This window comes from Grampus griseus (assembly GCF_964374135.1).
Source record: "Grampus griseus genome assembly, chromosome: 18".
Taxonomy (NCBI): Eukaryota; Metazoa; Chordata; class Mammalia; order Artiodactyla; family Delphinidae; genus Grampus; species Grampus griseus.
In genome coordinates, this window is record NC_139012.1 from 16,066,528 (window position 1) to 16,087,940 (window position 21,413).

The following is a 21,413-nucleotide window of genomic DNA, read 5'->3' on the forward strand; positions in this document are numbered from 1 at the left end:
AAGCCCTACTGTATCCTCTTTAAATATTTATACTCCCTGATGTTTCATCTGATCCCGTTCTCTCTTTTCTCCAGCTAAATGTTACTGTCCTTTGCCAACAAACATTTCTGTGTTGGTGCTCCTCAAACCAGTCAGCAGGCAGACAACTGTTACTAAATGGGAACAAACAGCATGCCAGGAAATGTGCTTGGTGCTGGGGGAACAATCTGAGAAGACACACCGTATTTATACCCTGCCTGTTTGTTCCTTTGTTTCTCCAGATGCACGCTCCACTCCACTCCACCTGCTTGGACCCAGGTCTCATCACCACTCACCTGGGCAATGACAATAGTTTCCACCCCTGCACCCACCATCAGTTTCCCCCACTCCAGTTTATCATCTCCATGAACGATCTTTCACAAGTAAAAATCTGACCACATATTTGCCTTTTGAAAAATCTTAGCTATCACCTCTTGGCCTATGCAGTGTCCTTCAAATTCCTTAGCTTGAAATATAAAGCTCAAATAATACGATCCAGACCTACCTCCTGGCCTCATCTCCACAAAAACAGGACCTTCCATGGCTCATGCCTTTGAACCTGCTGGGTCCCTGGCAAGAAAGCCCTAGATCTTTTCTTCTTCTGTAAGACCCTATTCATTCTGTAAGTCCAAGTCTGACTATAACCTACTCTAAGGTGCCTTTTCCAATTTCCCAAGGCAAAGGGAAGCATGCACTTCTCTTGATTCACATAGCATTTTACCCACACTTCTATCTTCATCCTGATCCCCTGTGCCGCACTGAAACTTTTACACCTCTATCTCTTTTGGATAGACTGTGATTTCCTCAAGGACAATGCTGTTCATTGTTATTTCCTGTTTCTTACAGAACAATGCCCAGCGAATAGCAGGTACTCAGCACATTTGCCTCTCAAATGGAGTGGAATGCTTTTAAGCAAAGAAAGACAGACATCATATGGTATTACTTATATGTAGAATCTAAAAAAATGATAAAAATGAACTTATTTACAAAACAGAAATAGACTCACAGACATAGAAAACAAACTTATGGTTACCAAAGGGGAGAGTGGGGGGGTGATAAATTAAGAGTTTGGCATTAACATATGCACGCTCCTATATACAAAATAGGTAAACAACAAAGATCTACTGTATAGTACAGGGAACTTTACTTAATATCGTAATAACCTATAATGGAAAAGAATCTGAAAAAGAATATATATGTATGTATGTATAACTAAATCACTTTGCTGTACACTTGAAACTAACACAACATTGCAAATTGACTATACTTCAATAAAAAAAAGAAAGGTTACTTTTGAATTATGCAGGCAAAATAGACAAGCACAAAATCATTAGCGAAATAGGCAGTTTTTATTCAAGGGTTCCTTTAGGTTTTCCAGTCTTATCTCTGCCTGTTCACTGTCTTGTACTTCATGCCTCAGGAATACCTCACGCTTGCAGCTCCCTGCACACATCTGTGGTTTCACGCTGTGCTTCTGCTGAGTTGTTGCCTCTGTCTGAAGCACCCTCCCCTATGCCAGGTGCCCTCGTCATCTGTCCCAATGCCCAGGCATCCTTCAACACATCATTCGGCATCTATATCCCTGAAAGTCTCCCTGCACTCCAAGGTTAAGCTAGGTGCCTCTATCTGTTCCCAAAACATCTATTGCAGAATGCTCACATTAGATACTGACATTATTTGTTTCTGTCTCTCTCCCAATTAGTACTTGCAAGTACTTTAATTTGCTTAGTCTTTGTATCTTAAGAACTTATCAACAGTACCTGACGTATAAAACACACGGAACTAATGCTTATTGATGAGGCATGAGCTAAACTGCCACAATGGCTCCACTTTTACAAAAATCCACATTTGGATCAAATGACTGTTGAGCTATTATAACCACCCATCTTGGACTGTAGGGGAGAGAAAGATTACACCTGTTAGGTATGTTCATAACTGTGGTTCCCAAACTTGTTCCAGCTATGTTACATTGACATACCCCTTACCTTCTCCTTTCATTATGAATAAAACTTCAAACCTAGGTTCGATGGGGAGAAATGTACTCATTTTAATGGAATTCCAAAAGATAGTATAATTTTAAATAAAATAGCCTAACAGGCATAGGTTATTAGAAACAGACATAAGCTACAAAAAGACTAAAAAGAAAGGATACACAAATAGCTTTTAATGCACTGGAAATAAATGGCTTCATTCTCCTCAATTTTCACTCTCTTAACTATTTTCCAAAATTACACACCAAAGCTAGGCATTCTGCAAAAGAACTTAAAATTAGTAATAAAGATTTCATTCATTGTTTTAATCAAAGTAACCAAATTTTTTCCATCAAAATGGGACCTCAGCTCTTAGTTCTCTGGAGTCCTCTGTAGAACACCATATGCTACTCTTCAGGGTAGAGGCTCTTTTCTTCCGCTGAAACCTGGACTTCCTCACACTCTTGTGATTTCCAGGGCTTATCACTGCATCTGGACCATGGTAAAATTCATACGTTTCCAATGAATTATATTAATAAGCTATTTTTGTTGTTTTGGCCTCTTGTACTAATGTTATTTTGTTACTATTTTTTATCATGATATTATTTATTGATGGCAAAGTGCTTTCTAAATATAATATAATGTCCACACCATCATCATAAAACAGCAAGCATATTTTATTTATGCTGACTTAAAAGTTGTAAACATATTATTGATCATTTCAAAAGGTTTACCTATTCTTCCTAACATTGTATGTTATTGAACTAACCTACACTGGATAATCATCAATTACAGAAGAGAATACACTGACCACAAAAGAAATAAAAATGCTTTCATTCACCTAAGGCCTCTTCATGGCCTTTTTCATTTCTGGATGACTCTAAAAAAATTAACTCCAATCAAAAGATCACCACACACACACACACATAAAAGATCACCACAGAAGGAGCAAAACAAATCATTCAGGTGACAGGTATAACAGGTGGTCTTCGTTTATATATTAAATTCTATCTCAGAAGCAAACAGCTAAATAGAATACCATTTCCCTTGTAAACTATATCCATGGCAAATTCTTCAGAATGGTTTTCCATTTTGATCAGAGAATGTTCTGAAGGGATGTATTTCATAGGCTTCATTTCATCAAATTTGATGATAAATTTTTTCAGCCTCATAATTTATCAACTACATTTATTGAAAATTGACTCTCTGCTTATTGCTTTCTAGGCACACACTGTTAATTTAAGACTGTTTACTCAGCTGGATGGACCAGTTAAGAGGCTCTCCATGCAAAGATACTATTATGGGTAGCAGACATAGGCAGGTGACTGTTGATACAAATATTCTGGTCTTACGAAAGCCAGACATTCTTTTCAAAGTCACGACCCACAAGGCAGAAATAATTTAGATAAGAAAATAGACAGAAAATAGTTAGACAGACAGATAGATAGATACATAGATAGAGATAAATGACAGTATTTGGCAATAGTTCAGGTCCTATAGATTCCAATTCCATTACCTACCTAATTTGTCTGGAATGAATCCATGACATGATTTTCATAGTTGAAGTGGTTGCTACTGACACAATTTACAGATTTTCCTCATAGAAGTCACTTTTATTAAAGCAAAAAGATATGAAAGTCATGTCTTCTTTGTTTAAATGGAATCAAGATGGACCAGTGAAGACACTTAAGTCACTTGCCTTCATGATGAAAAATGGAGGCTCAGTCTAAGCAGACAACTGTTACTATCTCTACTCAGCCTTCTTTCTGTTCGTCACAGTGCTAGGCAAGCCTCAGAGGGACTGCTGGCACCCAAGTTCCCATTCACGAATGGGTATATATAGGGGGGTAAAGGTGGTGCTTTAAAAAAGGGACCGTGCTAAAGAAAATAGCCTGAATCCTTTCTCTCAAGACCACTATATTATCAAAATGTGCTTTTATGTTCATTTTAGAGCTTTGTCTCCCATGCCTACTTGGTATCATTTAGTACGGGATGGAACATGGAAAGTAAATGGTCAAATCCACAAACAGCAGTAAGTCTGATAAATCACTGAGGCTAGCTCAGGGACTTGATCATATCTACAGAGATGGAAAGAATCATAGATGAACAACGGTGAGGTCTCTCCCATTTTAATCTCTTTCGTTAAAAAAATTTTAAACCTGCACACACACACACAGCACAGAGCTTAAGAAACAGTATGTTATTGATAACTGTGGAAACCTCTGAATATCTCTCCTTTATAATACCTCCAAACCTAATCCTTAGAGGTAATTACCATCTGATGTTTGTGTTTAACATTTTAAAGTTTTCTTCAGAGTTTTACCACATATATTGTATTTTAATTCCTAAATGATGTATTGCTTAGTTTTACATTTTTAAACTTTATATAAATGGTATATATTCTTTGGTGATTTTATTTATTTTTTAATCTCAAAATGAGATTTCTGCAATTGATTCATCCATGCCTGTGGCTAGAATTCACTTATTTTCAATGCTCCATAGGATATCATGGTGTGAAGAGATCACCATTTATGCAGATGGGATATTTGTGATATTTCTACTTTTTATGTTATTGTAAAAAGGCTACTATGAATCCTACACATATATTTGTACACATGTGAAGCAGTATGTCCAGGGGTAGAGTTGCAATTTTAAGATATGCATGTATTCAATAGCACAGCTATTTTCAAATCGTTATTTAAAATTAACTTGCTCCATCCAAAGCCTGGAAAAAGACAATGTTCGTATCTGAGATGGCAAGAGTAAGTTTTAAAAATAGTTATGTTGACGTTGACAAATTAGTCCTCCATTTTTCTGGTAAGGAAATTCCCCAAACGTCGTGTCAAAACATTTGTGTCAAACTGCTGTGTTTTGCCAAAGAGCTAAATTTTCCCGTCAAAACACTTAATTAGAAGCTATTAATGATGCCTTCCTAGATTTAAGAAGCCACTGCAAGAGAAGAGAGAAACTGAAGGAAAAAAATATCCCCCAAGCCAAGGTGCAGGAGATAAGGAAGTTTGTGGATCGCTATTTGGGAATTTTGCCTTGAATTCCTTAACTCTTCTGCAGTCATTTCACAAACTCTAACTCACTCAGTTAACAGACAACAGGGAAACTTCTGATATATGAAGGGCTAAACGTCCAACACAATTCTTGCTTCTCCTCTTAATATAGTTAGTCTTGTAATATTTTATTCTTATCACAGAGAATGGTTTGGGTGCCGTAAGTCATCGTCATAAGCACCCAAATGGCACTAGCAGATCTATATCTGATTTACTCAGCTACAGACCATCTGGTAATCATTAGGTGAGAAAGTTCACTGATAAAATACTTAAATCCCTGAGTCGTAAATTATTTGAGAAAAAATTGCTTAGCTTCTTCTTTTAAACCAAGGCTATATATCCACATCCAACTCTCTCTCTCTCTCTCCATCCATCCATCCACCCATCCATCCATCCATCCATCTATCCACCCACTAGAAGGCAGTGACCAGATGTCAGCATGGGATTTATGATTTGAGTAGGTTAGGGCTAATGAAACTCAGGTCAGAAAAGCTAATATCTGCATAGAACAGTAAACATTCATAGTTACACGACCACAAACTACATTGCAAACCCACAGCAGCTGTTCTGCAAATGAATGTTGGTCATGAAGAAATCAAGGGAAGAAAGATCTCAGGGTTGCTGAGTCTATCTCTCCTCACATCTGGTAAAAAACTAAAGGTCGTACTCTACTGATGGTTGGTCCATGATATCAACCTTTACCATGAAGCTGGACACATTAGATTTTTGGTACACAAAGACCTCAGAATAAGACAGTCAGGGAATGACAAAGGGGAGGTACCATTTCCGGGCTGTTGTTAATGCCATCCTCTGAGATACAGGAGAGACAGTCAGTCAGTCAGCAGCAACCTCTCCTCTGGCTTTTTAGATGCTTTGATAGAAAATATTCTCTTACCTCACTGAGACCTCCCCAGACCAAAATATATGCACCTAATCATTATTCACACTCAGGCAGATTCTACATAAACAATCAGGAATATTGCATATATTAATCCATGCCTTGAATTTCTTACCTCACGTTTCTCATTCTTCAATAAAAGCAAAGACTTCAATTTGAAGTCACTGTGACTAAGCTTTTTTTTAAACAAAATCTATCTCTCAAGAATATATGGAATATATATTTATTTCTTATATCTATCTGTATTTCACAGACTTTCCCAGATAATCATATTTCCTCTTATTACTCCACCTGGCCAACTCCTTATTAATCCACTTTTGGGGTTCTATTTCCTTTGGTATGTAGAATATTGTTGATTTTCAATAAAAAAATTGTTTTTAACATCAAGGTTATAGGCCCTTTATATTATTAAATCCCTGTGTTTATCCTCATCAAAGCGTTCTTCCAAATAATCTTTCCATATGCTCAAGTAAACTTTTTAAGAATTGATAATTAAAAAAATGGATTGCTATGAATTTTACAAACAGAGCCACAGAGAAACATTTTTAACCGTATATACATCTTGATACCAAGATGTAAATACTCAGGAGATTAAAGTGGGGAAAAAAGAAACATGCCAGGATGGTACTAATAGTTATAAAAAATATATGGCTCTTTGGCACGACCCTGCAGTAAGAAAGTAATATTTATCAATAATCTTTGTACAAACATGACCTTCTTGGGGTGACATAATACCAGACTTCTGTTATCTATTGTTTTAACTTTACCTCTTAAAGTAATCATCTTTCAGTTTACTTGTTGGACTGCCCTCATAAATGGGCAAGCTCATCTCATAAGAGCAGTTGAATGTCAAGGAAGAATTTAAACGAAGGCATACATCCTCTACACAGGAAACACTCAATGTTTTAAAAACAGCAGTGGAAAAAAAAAACCCCGTGCAGTAAAGGTTTAGAGACATCCTCAAGGAATGGCACAGACGCGTGTCAGTGATTTATCTTTCTCATAAGCCCAACGCAATACACGGCATTGAATTGCAAAGATAATGGATAACAAAAAGAATTCTCCGCCAGATTCTACACTTTGCGTTCATTAGTCGTCCCTAGTCCAGTTCTACAGGTGTCAGCTCTTCTTTTACTAGTAAGGAATTCGGCCGCTTTGACAAGGGTGATGAAGAAGAAGAAACGCCAGGTGCTGGTGTTCGGAGCAACAACTTGCCTCCACTTGCCAGCACCATAAGACTGTCTCCTTGGGACTTCCTAGAGGATTATAACCTCCGGATGGACTGCTTCATGAGTATTTATCATCCTTAAAACTGATCAGAAATGCCAGGTGGTCATGGTTACAAGACACCTGTTTTCGCGCATTTTTTGATAAAAGCTTCTCTGCTGAATTGCTGATAAATATTGACATTATGTTTCAAACCACACGCAATGGCTTGAAATCCTGGCTTCTCTCACACAAAGAATTAAGCTTTAACATTTAATTGATTTCTCTAAGAGCAAGAACCACTGTGAGAACTTTTACCTTGAATTTCTTTTTTAAACGTTGGTTTTAAAAACAAACAAACAAACAAAAAATGAGAAAGGCCAATTAGAAAGACAGTAGATTTTCAATTACCTTGGAAACTCGATTTGCAACTTCTCTGCCCACTGTCAGCCCCTGGACAAATGTCCGAGCAGCAATGAAGGCGCGAGTGACCTGAATTTTCAGCTTCCGGGGAACATCTCCGAATGGTTTCAGCTGGTCTGTGTATTTGCTCACGCACTCCAAGTAGTCCTCGCTGAAGTGATACTGTGGGTTGATCAGCTGAAACATTCGTTCCAGGAGCCGAGCCCAGAAGTCATTGAGCATCTCCTCCAGATTCACATTGCCCCCAGTGTAGTATCTTTTTAGCTCTGTGAAGAGGTCCTGGAACACTTCCGAATTCTGCATGTACAGCATGCCATAGGTCCGTACAAACATATCATTTAGTGACTTCTCTGCATTTTCCAGAAGCTCTCGGAAAAATTCTGCAGATAAAACAAGTAAGCAGTCATAAATTAGCAAGATCTAGGAAGTCCGAGACATCTACTTACCTTAAAAACAACTGCTTTTAATGGTTATTTTCACAGAAAAAAAATGTATCCTGTGATTAAGGTATCAATGAACTGATAGTATTTTAAGTGAGATTTGACCTACATCTGTGATCTTCTCTGAGTCAAAGAAAACAGAAGATCATGGGATTCTGTCTGAAAGAACATCCATTAACATTAGGAATTTACCATTTAATACTCCTCCAAAAAGGTTCAATTATATTTCCACTTATTGTTAATTTTAGAAAATCCTATGCTTTCAAATTAACGCAAATCAGAACATGTGGCTAAGTATTGTCATTAATATAATAATAAATGCATAAGTGATAAAAACATTTGCTCCAGTCTATTTACAAATCTGTTCTACCACCAAATTCCATTAAATTGCTTTTATTTGGAAAAGTTCATAAATGGGATATTCAAATTAATGTAATATTTGGACTCTTTGTAGTTGCTATATATAGCAATCAATTATCAGTGTTTAGAGATTCATAATGCAATTAAATGCACTTAAAGCCAAGGCTATAGTAAACATAATTTAGGCTGCCATAATGCATAAGAAAGTTATGAAGTACCATGCATTATCATCATATGCTATCACTATCATTTTATAGCACTTGAATAAAATATAGGCATTTGGGCTTTCTGGTTAAGAGGTTCTAAATGAAAAAGTGTCTACCAAGAAATGACCTCTTCCATCCTGCAGTAGCACTTGAGTGTTTCTGGGAGTAGTAGCAGTAGGCAAAAAAATAGGATGGCAAAAACAACGTCCCTGGGTACTGGTAGGTCCTCATATTAGTCTCCCTCAAGACACAGTGCATATGTGTAAGATACTTATCCATTTGCACAAATGAGCCTGGGTAGAGCAAGCTCAAGTTTTATCCCATTCAGAGAATGTGACTGGGGGTGGGAAAAAGGCTATGGAAAGATCATTCTTCTGAGTCTGTAAATCCAAGTTACCAACAACAGAGTAATTCTGCTTTACCTCCTACAGTTCCCTTTTATTCCCAGAAGCTACGGCCCCTCTCAGTTAAAGCCGGGGAAAAAGCAAGTCCTGGATACCTCAAGGAATCCCAGTAGGAATCAAATAAAAACCTCTTCTTTTTTCTAGGGGCTTGTGGGATTCTTTTCCTGAGATGCAGAAGAGAAAAAGCAATGACTGTCTCTATGAATTCTATGGAAGCTACACCTAATTTTGTCTTTATCAGAAGGTGCCTGAAGAAGCACTTGATTTAGCTACTTCAATTCCAAATAATATAGCATTGAATCACTGTCTTGATAAAATGGTGTCTATAATGGTGATTATTTTGTATTTGTTTTCAAATAAAACCAATACACTAAATCTTAAAAAGGACTCTGTTCAATGTTTATCCTCTTACTACGAAAGAATACTTTTTTTTTTCTTAAATACAGAAATTATGTTGCTACACTGGTAGCAAAAACTGAGGGATTATCTGAAAGTCATGGCTTATCACCCCTGGGTAATCTTGTTTAAGGCACCAAATAGTTCTTATTTTAATTTTTCCCAAATGTAAAAATCAGGCTAAATAGTTTTAAACCTCCCTAATCTTCAAGGATTCATTAAGGAAAATCATTTAGGGCAAAAATGTTCAAAACTGTCAAAGGATTAATTAATCAAAATATTTATATATGCTATATATCTATGTTATTTATGATTTTATGAAATAAGAAACATTTCAGAAGTTTTTCAGAAATTTACTAGTAACTTATCCTAAAATGGAAACTATATTAAATTATTAATATTAATAACAAAGCATAAAAATAGCATAGTAAAACCTTTCAGTCTTGAAACCAAGGATGAAAATAGCTTGGCCTTGTTCATATAGGAGCAGAGTGAAAGGTGTTATAATTGTGAAAGAAACTATGAAAGAATGGAAAAATCACCGAATTGAAAAATACTAATATAATGAGACTGGAAAGTAGATTTTCATCACGAGCTCCGGATAGCCTATTCATTTATCTTCTTTTTGAGGTCAATTATTTTGTTGGACTCTGAAATAAAAGCTTAATTTATTGAATACAGAGTACTGCCTTCAGCAATGAATGTCAGTAGTGTGATCTGGATTTGCAAGAGAAAAAAAAAAAAGAAAGAAAAATCTTCTGGTTCTCATTGTTCTCCAAAGATTTCAGGTATAAATCCTTCTCTGCAGCGATGAAAATTTTGTTTTTTCTTTTACAGAAGGTTACATTCCTAGACTTTTCCTCTCCTGACACGGGGAAAATTAAATATTAGGCTTATGACCATTTTGTAGCTGAAGAGTTAAAATCAGATTGTCCACTCACTGTGCTTTGTGGTTTGTGTCTTTATGCCTAAATTAGTATCATAATTGAATATAGAAACTAAGTTATCAGATTTCCATAAATATGGCTCAAGAAACATTTTATTATTAGATTCCAGGATTAAATTTGTGTTTAAGGGTATGTCATTGTCTCAAAAGTTTACTCTTAGCTTCAGTGGTCCTCAAAAGTCAAGTTATTATTCCATGTTCAAAATCATTATACGGTTTAGTGATCTCGCAGTCAAAGTTAATACTTGGTATTGAAGGATGTTAATGCATTAGGCAATTACGAAAAATGTTGGTACCCTAAAGTACATTGATCTTAGATCTTATGAAAGATGGGAATCCAAGGTAGTGAGGCAAAACTAATGTCCTCCAAAACATAAGTATTCTCATTTCATTTTTAGCATGCCCACAGACTTAAACTTCCACCTTTTGAACTGTGACTCTTTGAACAAAGTATTTTATGCTTGGATGAAAACTGTCTCAGCAAACCAAACAAGATGGGGATTTGGAAGACAGTTATCACACCCATTTTGCTGAGCAAGTATTATGCCCAAACAGCATAGAGAATAAAATTGAAGAGCCATGTAACAACAAACAAACAAACAAAAACCCTCAATCTAACCCTTTGCTTAATGGGAGAGGTCAAAGCTCACAGTGGATAAAGGCTTCAGTCAACAAAAATTCTCATGTGTAAAAGTTTGGCAGATGAAGATGTTTTAAAAAATGTTTTCCTTCCCCAATCACAAAATATACATCAAAGATGGTTGCTTAGGGCTCAGTTATGCTTTATAGATGCACAAAAGAATTTCTTCCAGCCAGCAGTAGCCTCTGGGAGGATTTTATTCATCTAGAGGGGAGATCTGGATGTGAACATCTGTTTGCTGCGGGGCAGACTGCCCCAAGTGGGAGAACAATCTTGTAGATAAAAACCACCACTGTTCCAAAAGCAAAAAGAAAGTCTACGCATGCCACTGATCGCTTGGAGAGGCCTCTTAAGGGGCAAAAATCAACTCCTAGGAGTCAAAAGGTACCCTAAGGATATCTGAGAAAGGCTTCAAATAAAGTCTCCAAATGAATGCCTCAAAATGTAAGGTGCACACAGGACCAAGGGGAGGTGCAAGCCCGAAGAGAAAGGCAGACTAAGGGCTCTCAAGGAATCTGCAGTCCGCACAAAACAGCAAAAGCTGGGCCCATTTAAGCTGGAAGTATTATCTAGTTAATATTATCGTAGGGGGACTGGGCATGGCAATTGGATCAAGCACTGTTTAGCATTAACCTAGAAATTGTAGCATCTTCCTATTCTATTCTCGTGCTCTCCAAAACACTTCTCATTGAAAGGTCATTTAAAATGAGTGTTTCAGATGGTGGTATAAATCCACATCATCCCAGAACCCAGTGAGAGAAAAGCTTTGGTCACTGGTGTCAGTGGAGACTGTATCTATGCATGATCACAGACAGCATCTGTCTCACCAGGGGAAGCAGGTATAGTCAATTTGCTTCCCTAAACCCACATATTTGTGTTGAGTGTGTTACTCTCGTAATCTCTTTCTTTCTGTCATCCTCTCCACAAAAGCATGCTAAATCAGTTCAGCCAGCGCAGAACCCAAGCTCTGGCTACGGAAAAACCTCAAGTTGCTGGCATGGAGGGTAAATGATTCAGAAAGCTGGTATCCTATAAGGACTATGTTTCATAGACACAGGAAAGCTACCACCCTGCCCCCGACCCAGGCCCTTTTCAAGGTTAAGTGACTAGGAGAGTCCTTCCCTCTGCACACACCTGTCAGCTTTCAAGTATATCTTCTGAGATGACTTCTCCTTTCAAAGTCCCCTTGCTTACATCATAACCTGATGTGACCAGCAGGGAAATGCTGGGATAAGGAGGAAGAAGAACCCCAGCGCCATTTACTGTCTTCTCTGGTAGACTTACACATGGTCCCTAAATGACCCACTTCTCCCCACTCCCCAGACGCTGAGACTCTATAAGAAGATTGGTGCTGCACAGGGAGTCCTTGCCATGCAATGTCACCCTTGGCAGGTCATGGCTTATGTGGAATGGGCAGCTGGATGCCAGTCTTCTACATCAGGGGTCTCTGCCTCAGCACTGTTGACATTTTGAGCTGGACAATCTTTTTTTAAATTATTTTATTTTACTTTATCTTATTTTTTAAAACATCTTTATTGGCGTATAACTGCTTTACAACGGTGTGTTAGTTTCTGCTGTATAACAAAGTGAATCAGCTACACATATACGTATATCCCCATATACCCTCCCTCTCGCGTCTCCCTCCCTCCCACCCTGCCTATCCCACGCCTCTAGGTGGTCACAAAGCACCGAGCTGATCTCCCTGTGCTATGCAGCTGCTTCCCACTAGCTATCTATTTTACATTTGGTAGTGTATATATGTCAATGCTACTCTCTCACTTCGTCCCAGCTTACCCTTCCCCCTCCGCATGTCCTCAAGTCCATTCTCTACGTCTGCATATCTATTCCTTGGAAAATCTTTTTTTTTTAATTTTTAAAATTAAAATTTTTTTTTAAAATTTATTATTATTATTTTTGCCCCACCATGCGGCTTGTGGGATCTTAGTTCCCCAACCAGGGATTGAACTCAGGCCCTCAGAGTGAAATCACAGAGTGCTAACCACTGGACCACCAGGAATTCCCTAGGCTGGACAGTCGTTGTTGGGTGTCTGTCCTGTGCATTGTAAGATAATAAGTAGCATCCCTGGCTTCCACCTACTACATGGTATTGGCACATCCTTTCTCCAGTAGTGATGACAAAATTGTCTGCAGACATTATCAAATGTCCCCCAGGGGGACAAAATCACACTCACCCTACCCACTGAGCACCACCCTTCTACTGATAAATTCCAGAAGCCTAGAAAGAGGCTATCAAAACATTCCAAGAAAAAGCCAGCACATTTCTAGACCTCATCAGCCTCGCAATTTATTTACAAGATGAACTTGAGGAGCTGTGTGTGCTTTAAGTGAAAGGAGCTGAAACACACATCCTGTTCACAGGTAAGACTGCTGGTGACCAATACTACCATTTCCTGGATGGTGCCTATCACAGGGTAGGGCCTTAAAACGTGGTGACTAGTGAATGAACAAATAGATGGTGAACATGAACACCCAGTGAAATACATCCTGACTCCACGTGGACCAAGCTCCTCTTAGACAGTAATCACTGTGGGAGAGAGATGCTACAACCACATCTTAGAGCAGACATAACTGATATGCTCTACTGTCATCCTCCAAACTCATGCATTTATAAATATATAAACATTCACATCCTCCCATGCTCCACGGTCATGTGCATCTACAGGTACAATGCCCCGTGGCCTCTGCTCAAAAGTATGGTGGTTGTCAAGACGGCTCTACCAGACCCTCGCTTCCTCTCTGGACATCTCCGCTTGTTCTGAGTCATGCTTTGCCTGGTTTCACTGCTGCCTCTCCTGCTGCTGGTCCTGCTGGGCCTTAACCCCACGGCCCACGATCTCACCAAGCTGCCTGCATTCACATTCACTCGCGCGCTTAACTTAGGCAGTGGCTCGCATGAGTTAACTCTTAAACCACCCTGTCTCCTACACTGCACTGAAGCCTCCTTCCATCCAATAGCTGGTCAAATAAACACAGTTTGGAACTCTGTTGTTTTCAGTGAGCAAGACACTGCCACGTTTTATTTCGTCATTATTCAGGTTAAATAATTATGTCAGGGAAAGAGGAGAACTATTTTGAATAGATATCCTATTATATCATCTTTGTAGTTTTTCTTAAACATCAGTTGCGTTTTTGTGTAAGAAACAGACCCTCAGTAGGCATTTTTAAAAATTATGGGGTTGAAATTAAATAAAATGATTTTCAAAATAACAATTTATTCAACAAGGGAGAAATCAGAATCCGTAATTACTGAGACGAAGTTGCTGTAAGCAAAACTTCATTTGTGATTTGCCCCTTCTTTTTCTCTTAATTCATACTTTCTCTTGCTCTGTGTGTGTATGTTTTCATAGATTATGTTTATTATGTTATAATACGCATTATGATTTATTCAGTCAGTTCATCCCAGGAATTAATAGAAGCCTATATAATTTCAAAGTGAGTTAACAGTAGTAATCTACAGATTTCCTGTTTGAGGGATTATTATAATCAAACTGCAGATGAGGAAACTGAGGCCCAGAAATGTTAGGCAAGTTGCCCTAGACCACTAAACTGGCGCACGACCCAGAGCGCAAGAGACAACAGGACAGCAGGGCAGTTTTGCAGTTTACACGAAGTCCAATTTTCACACTGTGATTTGAATAATTAATGAGAAGTATAATAAACTCCTGGGACACTGGGTAAAACCATACTTAAATATAAATTGCAAAGTGCATTCTAAAATCAAATCTAAATTATCTTTTAAAAATAATTTTCATGTGTGATTATTTTTCCACTAATACTAATTAGCTAATGTAGATAACTGAAACTGGAGAGCACATGCAAATCCCTAGGGTTGGTATATCTTCCTCAAAGGAGTGGCTTCCACTAGAAGAAAATCAGTGACCGAACCTGTGATTACAGCTACAGTGCACAGAACAGTGACTGGTATGCAAAAGGATGCTAAAAATATTTGACTTTATATATGTCCCATTTTATAACATATATATACACATATATTGTAGATATTGTTTTATAATAACATGTATATATTATCAACAAATACATTTAAACATTTGAATAAATTCAAACAAGCAAAATATAAACAAACAATGGCAAAGAATATGGGAACAAAATGCTCCAAATATTTAATATCCAGCCCTTTACCAAAAAATTTTGCCAATCCCTGGCATAAAGGGTCAAAATCCTAAGTGAGGGCTTCCCTGGTGGCACAGTGGTTGAGAGTCCGCCTGCCGATGCAGGGGACACGGGTTCGTGCTCCGGTCCGGGAAGATCCCACATGCCGCGGAGCAGCTGGGCCCGTGAGCCACGGCCGCTGAGCCTGCGCGTCTGGAGCCTGTGCTCCGCAACGGGAGAGGCCACAACAGCGAGAGGCCGTGTACCGCAAAAAAAAAAAAAAAAAAATCCTAAGTGAAATGTTTTAAGATAAATTAATCCAACAGAATGTATTATGCCTTTGAATTCTTATAAGTAGGAAGGCAATTTAATTATTAGTCTGTTATCTCTTAGTAGTAGAATAAAAGTTCTTTCCTCCATTATTTTATCTTATATGTTAAAATCTGCTCTGACAGCCCTGCAGCCTGTTCATCTCTTTATATTCCCCTGCGAGGTAACTAAAATCCAAAAGTAAATTCTTAAATCACTTAAATGATTTAGAGGATTTAGGTGACTTTAGTGATTTTAAAGTAGACACCCTAAATTTTTCTAAGATTGTGGTTTAATGAGTCCCTGGAGATTTTCATGAGGAGAAAATCTTACAATAAACCTGGAATGTAAAATAGACAGTATAAAAATGAAAAAGGAAAAGAAAAAATAACACTCTCCTCTGATACTAGGTTAAGGTTAAAAAAATAATACATTTTTCCAAATTTCTTTTCACGATAATTAATGAAAATAAAAATTTAAACAATCTTTTAACATCGTACAAGGCCCTACAACAAAATAAAATGCTCATAATAAATCTAGGAGAATTATTTTCAAAAAATAATAAATATATCAGTTGTTTAAAATGTTACAATACAGAAGTCAAAAGTTGTTTGCTATATTAATCCAAAGGTTATTTTCACTACATTACTCCCATTGTATGTCAGAAATTCTTATAAACTATATCTAAATAAGTAGAAACGTAAGAGTTCTGGGGAAATACTTCTAACCAATAAGTCAGGAAAAAAAATGCCCCAAAACTTAGGATACAGTAAATGCATTTTTAAACACATTATTCAGCTCAACTGGACACCACCATTCTATATTCTTCCAAGGTATCTAATCAAGTTGACTAGACTTTCCACGAAGAAATTTTTAATGAAAAGTCATCAGTTTACAATCATGAGTATTTGTTAAAAATAACCAATATCTTGCAACAAAGTCCTTTAATTCAATACCATTAAGGTAAAGTCAGCTGAAGAGACCCAAAGCCAGGAGATTTTTCAGAATCAGGTGTGTAATTCAGCTGCAAAAAGAAAAGTTGCCTGGAAGCAGCACTCTGTAATTGGCCAATATAGGGAGATTTGAAGCAATAGAGCAGCTTATGGAAATTGTTGATTTGAATTCACATTTCACAAGGTGAAATTTTTTCTATACTTAGTGATCCTTTACACATTAGATTGATAAATGTTTTATTTCTTGGTAGGTTATTTCTCCCAAAGATCTCTTTTAAAGTAAGAAAGACTGATTAGGCCACTTATGTTCACAAGGTGGTATAGATAAACTACTGATGCTGGGAGTCATGAGTTAAGTTTGAAAGTTGCTGACGGTTGCTGCCCAAAGCAAACAAGTGTTTTGAGACTGCAGATGGTATTTGTATCTCACCCTAAGCAATGCACATGAAATTGAAATCAGGGATGTTTTCTGAGTTCACCTCTATCATCACGCAGCTCCTTAGCTTTGGCCTACGGACAGTGTTCTTTAGGCCTTGCCCAACACCCTGCTTCCATTTTTTTCTGATGACATTACCCACAGCATGGGGTATATGCTCTCTTCATAGTATATTTCTCTCTTTACAATCCAGTTCTTTTTCCAGCTCCCCTGACTTCTTCACCCAACTACTCACTGGGCCAGAGGGTAGAACACACCTCTCCAATATCAAACCACCAAGGGTGAACTCTGGGAAGTGGGGCTAAAGGTAGTTTGTAGGTGAAAAGTCAATGATAAGGACCTGGGGGTACTGGAACAAGAGATTATGTAGGCTTTTAGGGAGAGTAAGGAAGAAGAAACAAATGAAATTTACTTCTTTTTCCCTCTTGGCTGCCCATTAAAATCACTTACAAAAAATCTTGATTAAAAAAAATAAAAAATAAAAATAAAAAAATCTTGATGCCCAGGCTGTATTCTAGACTATAATCCATCAGAGTGAGATCCAGGTATCGATATATCTTCAAGCTCTGCAAGTGATCCCAAGGTATAGCCAAGACTGAAAATCACTGGAGCCCTTCTCTGTTCTCTAATACTTTCATTTTAGGTCAATGCATGATTGATGATGAAATGGGCAGGGAAAGGAGTAATAATGATGGAGGGAGAAGCCATATTATACATCAGGAAAGACCCTATTTTCTCCTTCCCTTCACTTACTTTCCCTTCTCTCTTTTCCTGCAGTAGAAAATTAGTGTTCTGGTCTTGGGAAGGCAGCCAAGCATTGGTCAGTGCCAAGACTACATGAAGAGCACTGACAGTGGTCCTGGGGGATAAGAGTGTGCTAGTCTCTTTTCCTTTGTCTTCCATCTCTTTTTCCTTTTCCACCACTTAACACCCCCTCCCCAGTCACCCTCTGCCTTCAGGACAAGGGGCTTATCCCATGGTGAGGGAAGGAGGGGTACAGTATGGGAAGAGGGAGGAAGAAGGTCTGATAATGTCCAAATTAATTCATGACAAAGGGAAATGGAATGATTACAAAAGTCTAATCAGGGCATCAATTAAGCACATAACATGGACAACAGGAGGAAGAAGTTGTGTATTGGGAAATGCTGAGTTGCAAAAGCATAATTAAATATAACAGTTTTTGTGAAAATATTATATCTTAATTTAACACTAACTTATTAAGTGGTATTCTTTCTGGCCCATCAAAACCCTGCAATACCAAAAACATGTGAAAAGTCCTGGAATAAAAAGGACTTTTTTACTTTGCTTAACAGATGTTTAAATGAAAGCAAAAGTCAGTACAAAGTATAAGTTTAAAAAAATAAATCAAATAATAATATATTCACATATTTTGCTATACCCCACCTTCAGTTTTGAGTTGTTTTTAACTATCTACATTTTGCAAAAGCAGAATGTTAACTTTTTTGCTATCTACTACTTGTCTTTGTTTTTTTTTTAAAGAAAAAGTGAAACGCAGGATACCTCTAATAAAAGAAGATGGTTCAAATGCAAAGTAAGGTCAAAACTATGTGTGTAAAGATATTCCTCCTTTATTTAGTTTAGCAAAAAGGAGAGAAAAATTAAAAATCCCCAAAGAATGACTAATCCACACTGTAAAATATTATGTGACGTTTATAATTATTTTTAAAGAACATTTAAAAGCTAGCTCTTACTAAGCACTATGAGTGAGCTACAGTTCAAAGGGCTTCTCATGTGTTAACTAATTTAATCTTGTCAGCAACCCTATGAGATAGTTATTATTATCGTCTGAATTTTACATTTGGGGAAACAGAAGCACAGAAAAGTTAAGTAACTTACAAGGTACATAGCTAACAGGTGTGTAGCTGGGATTACAAACCCAGGCAGTATGGCTTCAGAATCTACAGACTCTATAGATAATATGAGAAATGAAGCTTATAAATTTAGAAAACTCTTTTTAAACAAATATAATACAAAATTACAAACACAAAATAAGGCATAGGACCTTGGACAGGGTCTATTCAAGTGAAGTGTCTTGAAACAAACTTTACCAGATTCATGGGAAATCTACCTCCAGTATAAGACATGATGACAGAAATTGGTAAGATATAAAATGATACAAAAGAATGTATCAAGTACAATCCCAATTTTGTAAAAATAAATAAATAAACGATAAACACATACACACTGAGAAAAATTTAAAAAATACATATGCAAAAACAGTTTACAATGGGTAGAATGTTATGGCTTATTTGTATTTTCTTCTCTGTACATTGTTAATTTTCCAGAGTTTGTGCAATGACTATACATTGCTTTTATATTTGGAAAAAAAAATAGATATTATTTTAACATGAAAATCCCTCTTAAACACAAAAATACTGCTTGATGACAGAGGGGAAATACCTAAATGCACAGAGAGGGCCGAAAATAAACAAGAAATTTGCTCAAAATTACAGACTATACCAGCAAAGTAGAAGGAATAGAATTTGAGTCTTTTGATTTTAAATCTAGTGGATTCCTACTGATTAGTAAAAAGGACTTAATTAATAAAGAAAGAAATAAAAAGTACAGCATGCTGGCTATAAAATAATGCTCTCAGTAATGTTAGGTAATTATCTATTAACATTAAAAACATCTACACTTTGGGTTTTTGAATAAATGTTCTGAAAAATACAGATAATTTCTATTTATTTCTAGATGGAGAAAGGATTTCTCTAATTGATGTAATCAGTGTTCAACAAAATTCCATTGTTCATTATTACAGATGTCACCTCAAACTAAAGAAAAAAACCCATCAGTTTCAGATTTCAATCATTATGAATTTAAAGTCATTGTCTTCTCTACAGAGCTTTTGGTGGGCATTGGATGAACATTAGCACAGGATGATAAATTGTCTAATTCTAGGAATGTTTCTATAAACATTTGACAACAACAAAAATGTAACGAAAGTCAGGGCAACTTCCAACCACCTTTGTCACTCACCACATGCTTGAGCTTGTTGGACAAGACTAAGAGATGGCACAGCCTCCCCAGGTCATATCTTAGGAATCATTTGATTCCTTAAATCTATCAAAGGGAAATGAACATCAGCCCCACTTGGCAACATAGATGTTTAATTCAAATGTAACTATATTGTTTTGATGAATGCATAAACGATGGATATCCTGGTATAGGTATATAATAAGACTTACAGTATTCTTGTGTAAGATATAAATACAGATGCATTAATTTAACTTCGATCTAAATTTGCTTGAAATTGGTTACATTCACTTTGCCAGTCATTTACCAGATTCTTCTCAAAGAAAAAAATACTGAATTCATTAATCTCATGTTGTATGACGGCTATTTTACTTTTATAACACCAATCATTTGGAATGCAATGAACAAAAACAATTATTATTGAACATTTCATAAAGTATCAATTATTGAGTGTCATATCTTTTATGAAATTCTACAATGTTGAATGTACGCATCCTATTTCTCACAATGTCAAAATTAAAGTAACCCCTAGATAAAGGACATGCTTATTTTGATCCACTGGTATGTTTTAAATTTACAAATAACTTTTAGATGACCTCTATCCCAACTTCTGAATTATATAGATCGTAAAAGTCCACAAAATAATATATTCAGTTAGCTTTAAAAAAGTTTTATTTGTACCACAGGCTGATTATTTTAGACTTCATTGGATATTTTATAATATTTGTTCATTATTAGCCAGATGTTATATAGTGATATGATATCACTCTTATTTTTATTCTGATGTTTGTCATAAAAACTTCCCCAAAGCAATTAGCCATAGTTTTAAAGAAAGTATCTATATATTAGAAATTGGTAATCTCTACAAAGCGTGGTCTTAAAACAGCTCTGATTTAGGGGGACTTCTTTAAAGGGCTCTGTAAAGCTTCTTCAATATAGCAGTTCTTCATTTTTTGTTTTGCTTTGTTTTAAATACCCTGACCTAGGAAAACATGGCTTGTTGTGAATGACTCCCTCCATGGCCATTCTCCTCTCTCTTTTTGAACTGCTGATGGTAATGAATCTCCTTCTTCCAGCTCCAACTGCTGGATTCAGTTATCATCAAGAGCAGACATCAACCAGCACTCTTATCTTTCTCTGATGGATAGACTACTAACCTTTCACAAGATTAGAGACACAGGGTGCGCTGGAGATAATAAAATTCAAATCGGTTTATTTCAAAGGGCAATCCAATCTCGCTTTTGTTCATGGGTCACTTGGCAGATCATTTGCCAAAGCAGTTTTTCTGTCTTTCCAAGCCAGGTTCTGGTTCATTGTGCCAAAGATGTCAAATTAAGCAGGCTGCAGAAGCCATTTCCAAAGTAAAACGGGGAAAACTTGAGAATAACATTATTTTAGTACATGTGACAAAAACTCTACTGGCCATAATTTTAATTTTGCTCAAATTATACCTACTGTACTAGAAAAGTGAATCAAGACTAACCATGTTGACAACACCAATGGCTTAGTATAACTGCCAGTACTGTGATCCTTAAGTATAAATTCCAAATGATAATTTAGAGATTTCCATTTCAAATAAATGCCTAACGGAAATCAAAACCAAGAGTTAAAACATATG

At 36.8% G+C, this 21,413-nt stretch overlaps 1 protein-coding gene across 2 annotated transcripts in view; it reads right to left on the minus strand.

The window, feature by feature from the left end:
• Positions 1-21,413, minus strand: part of GPC6 (glypican 6) — a 1,085,536-nt gene that overhangs the window by 541,224 nt on the left and 522,899 nt on the right. For both annotated transcript variants that reach the window (XM_082675491.1, XM_082675490.1), the window contains exon 3: positions 7,566-7,957. In XM_082675491.1, coding sequence (XP_082531617.1) covers positions 7,566-7,957 — 392 coding nt within the window. The remainder of the gene's footprint in view (positions 1-7,565; positions 7,958-21,413) is intronic.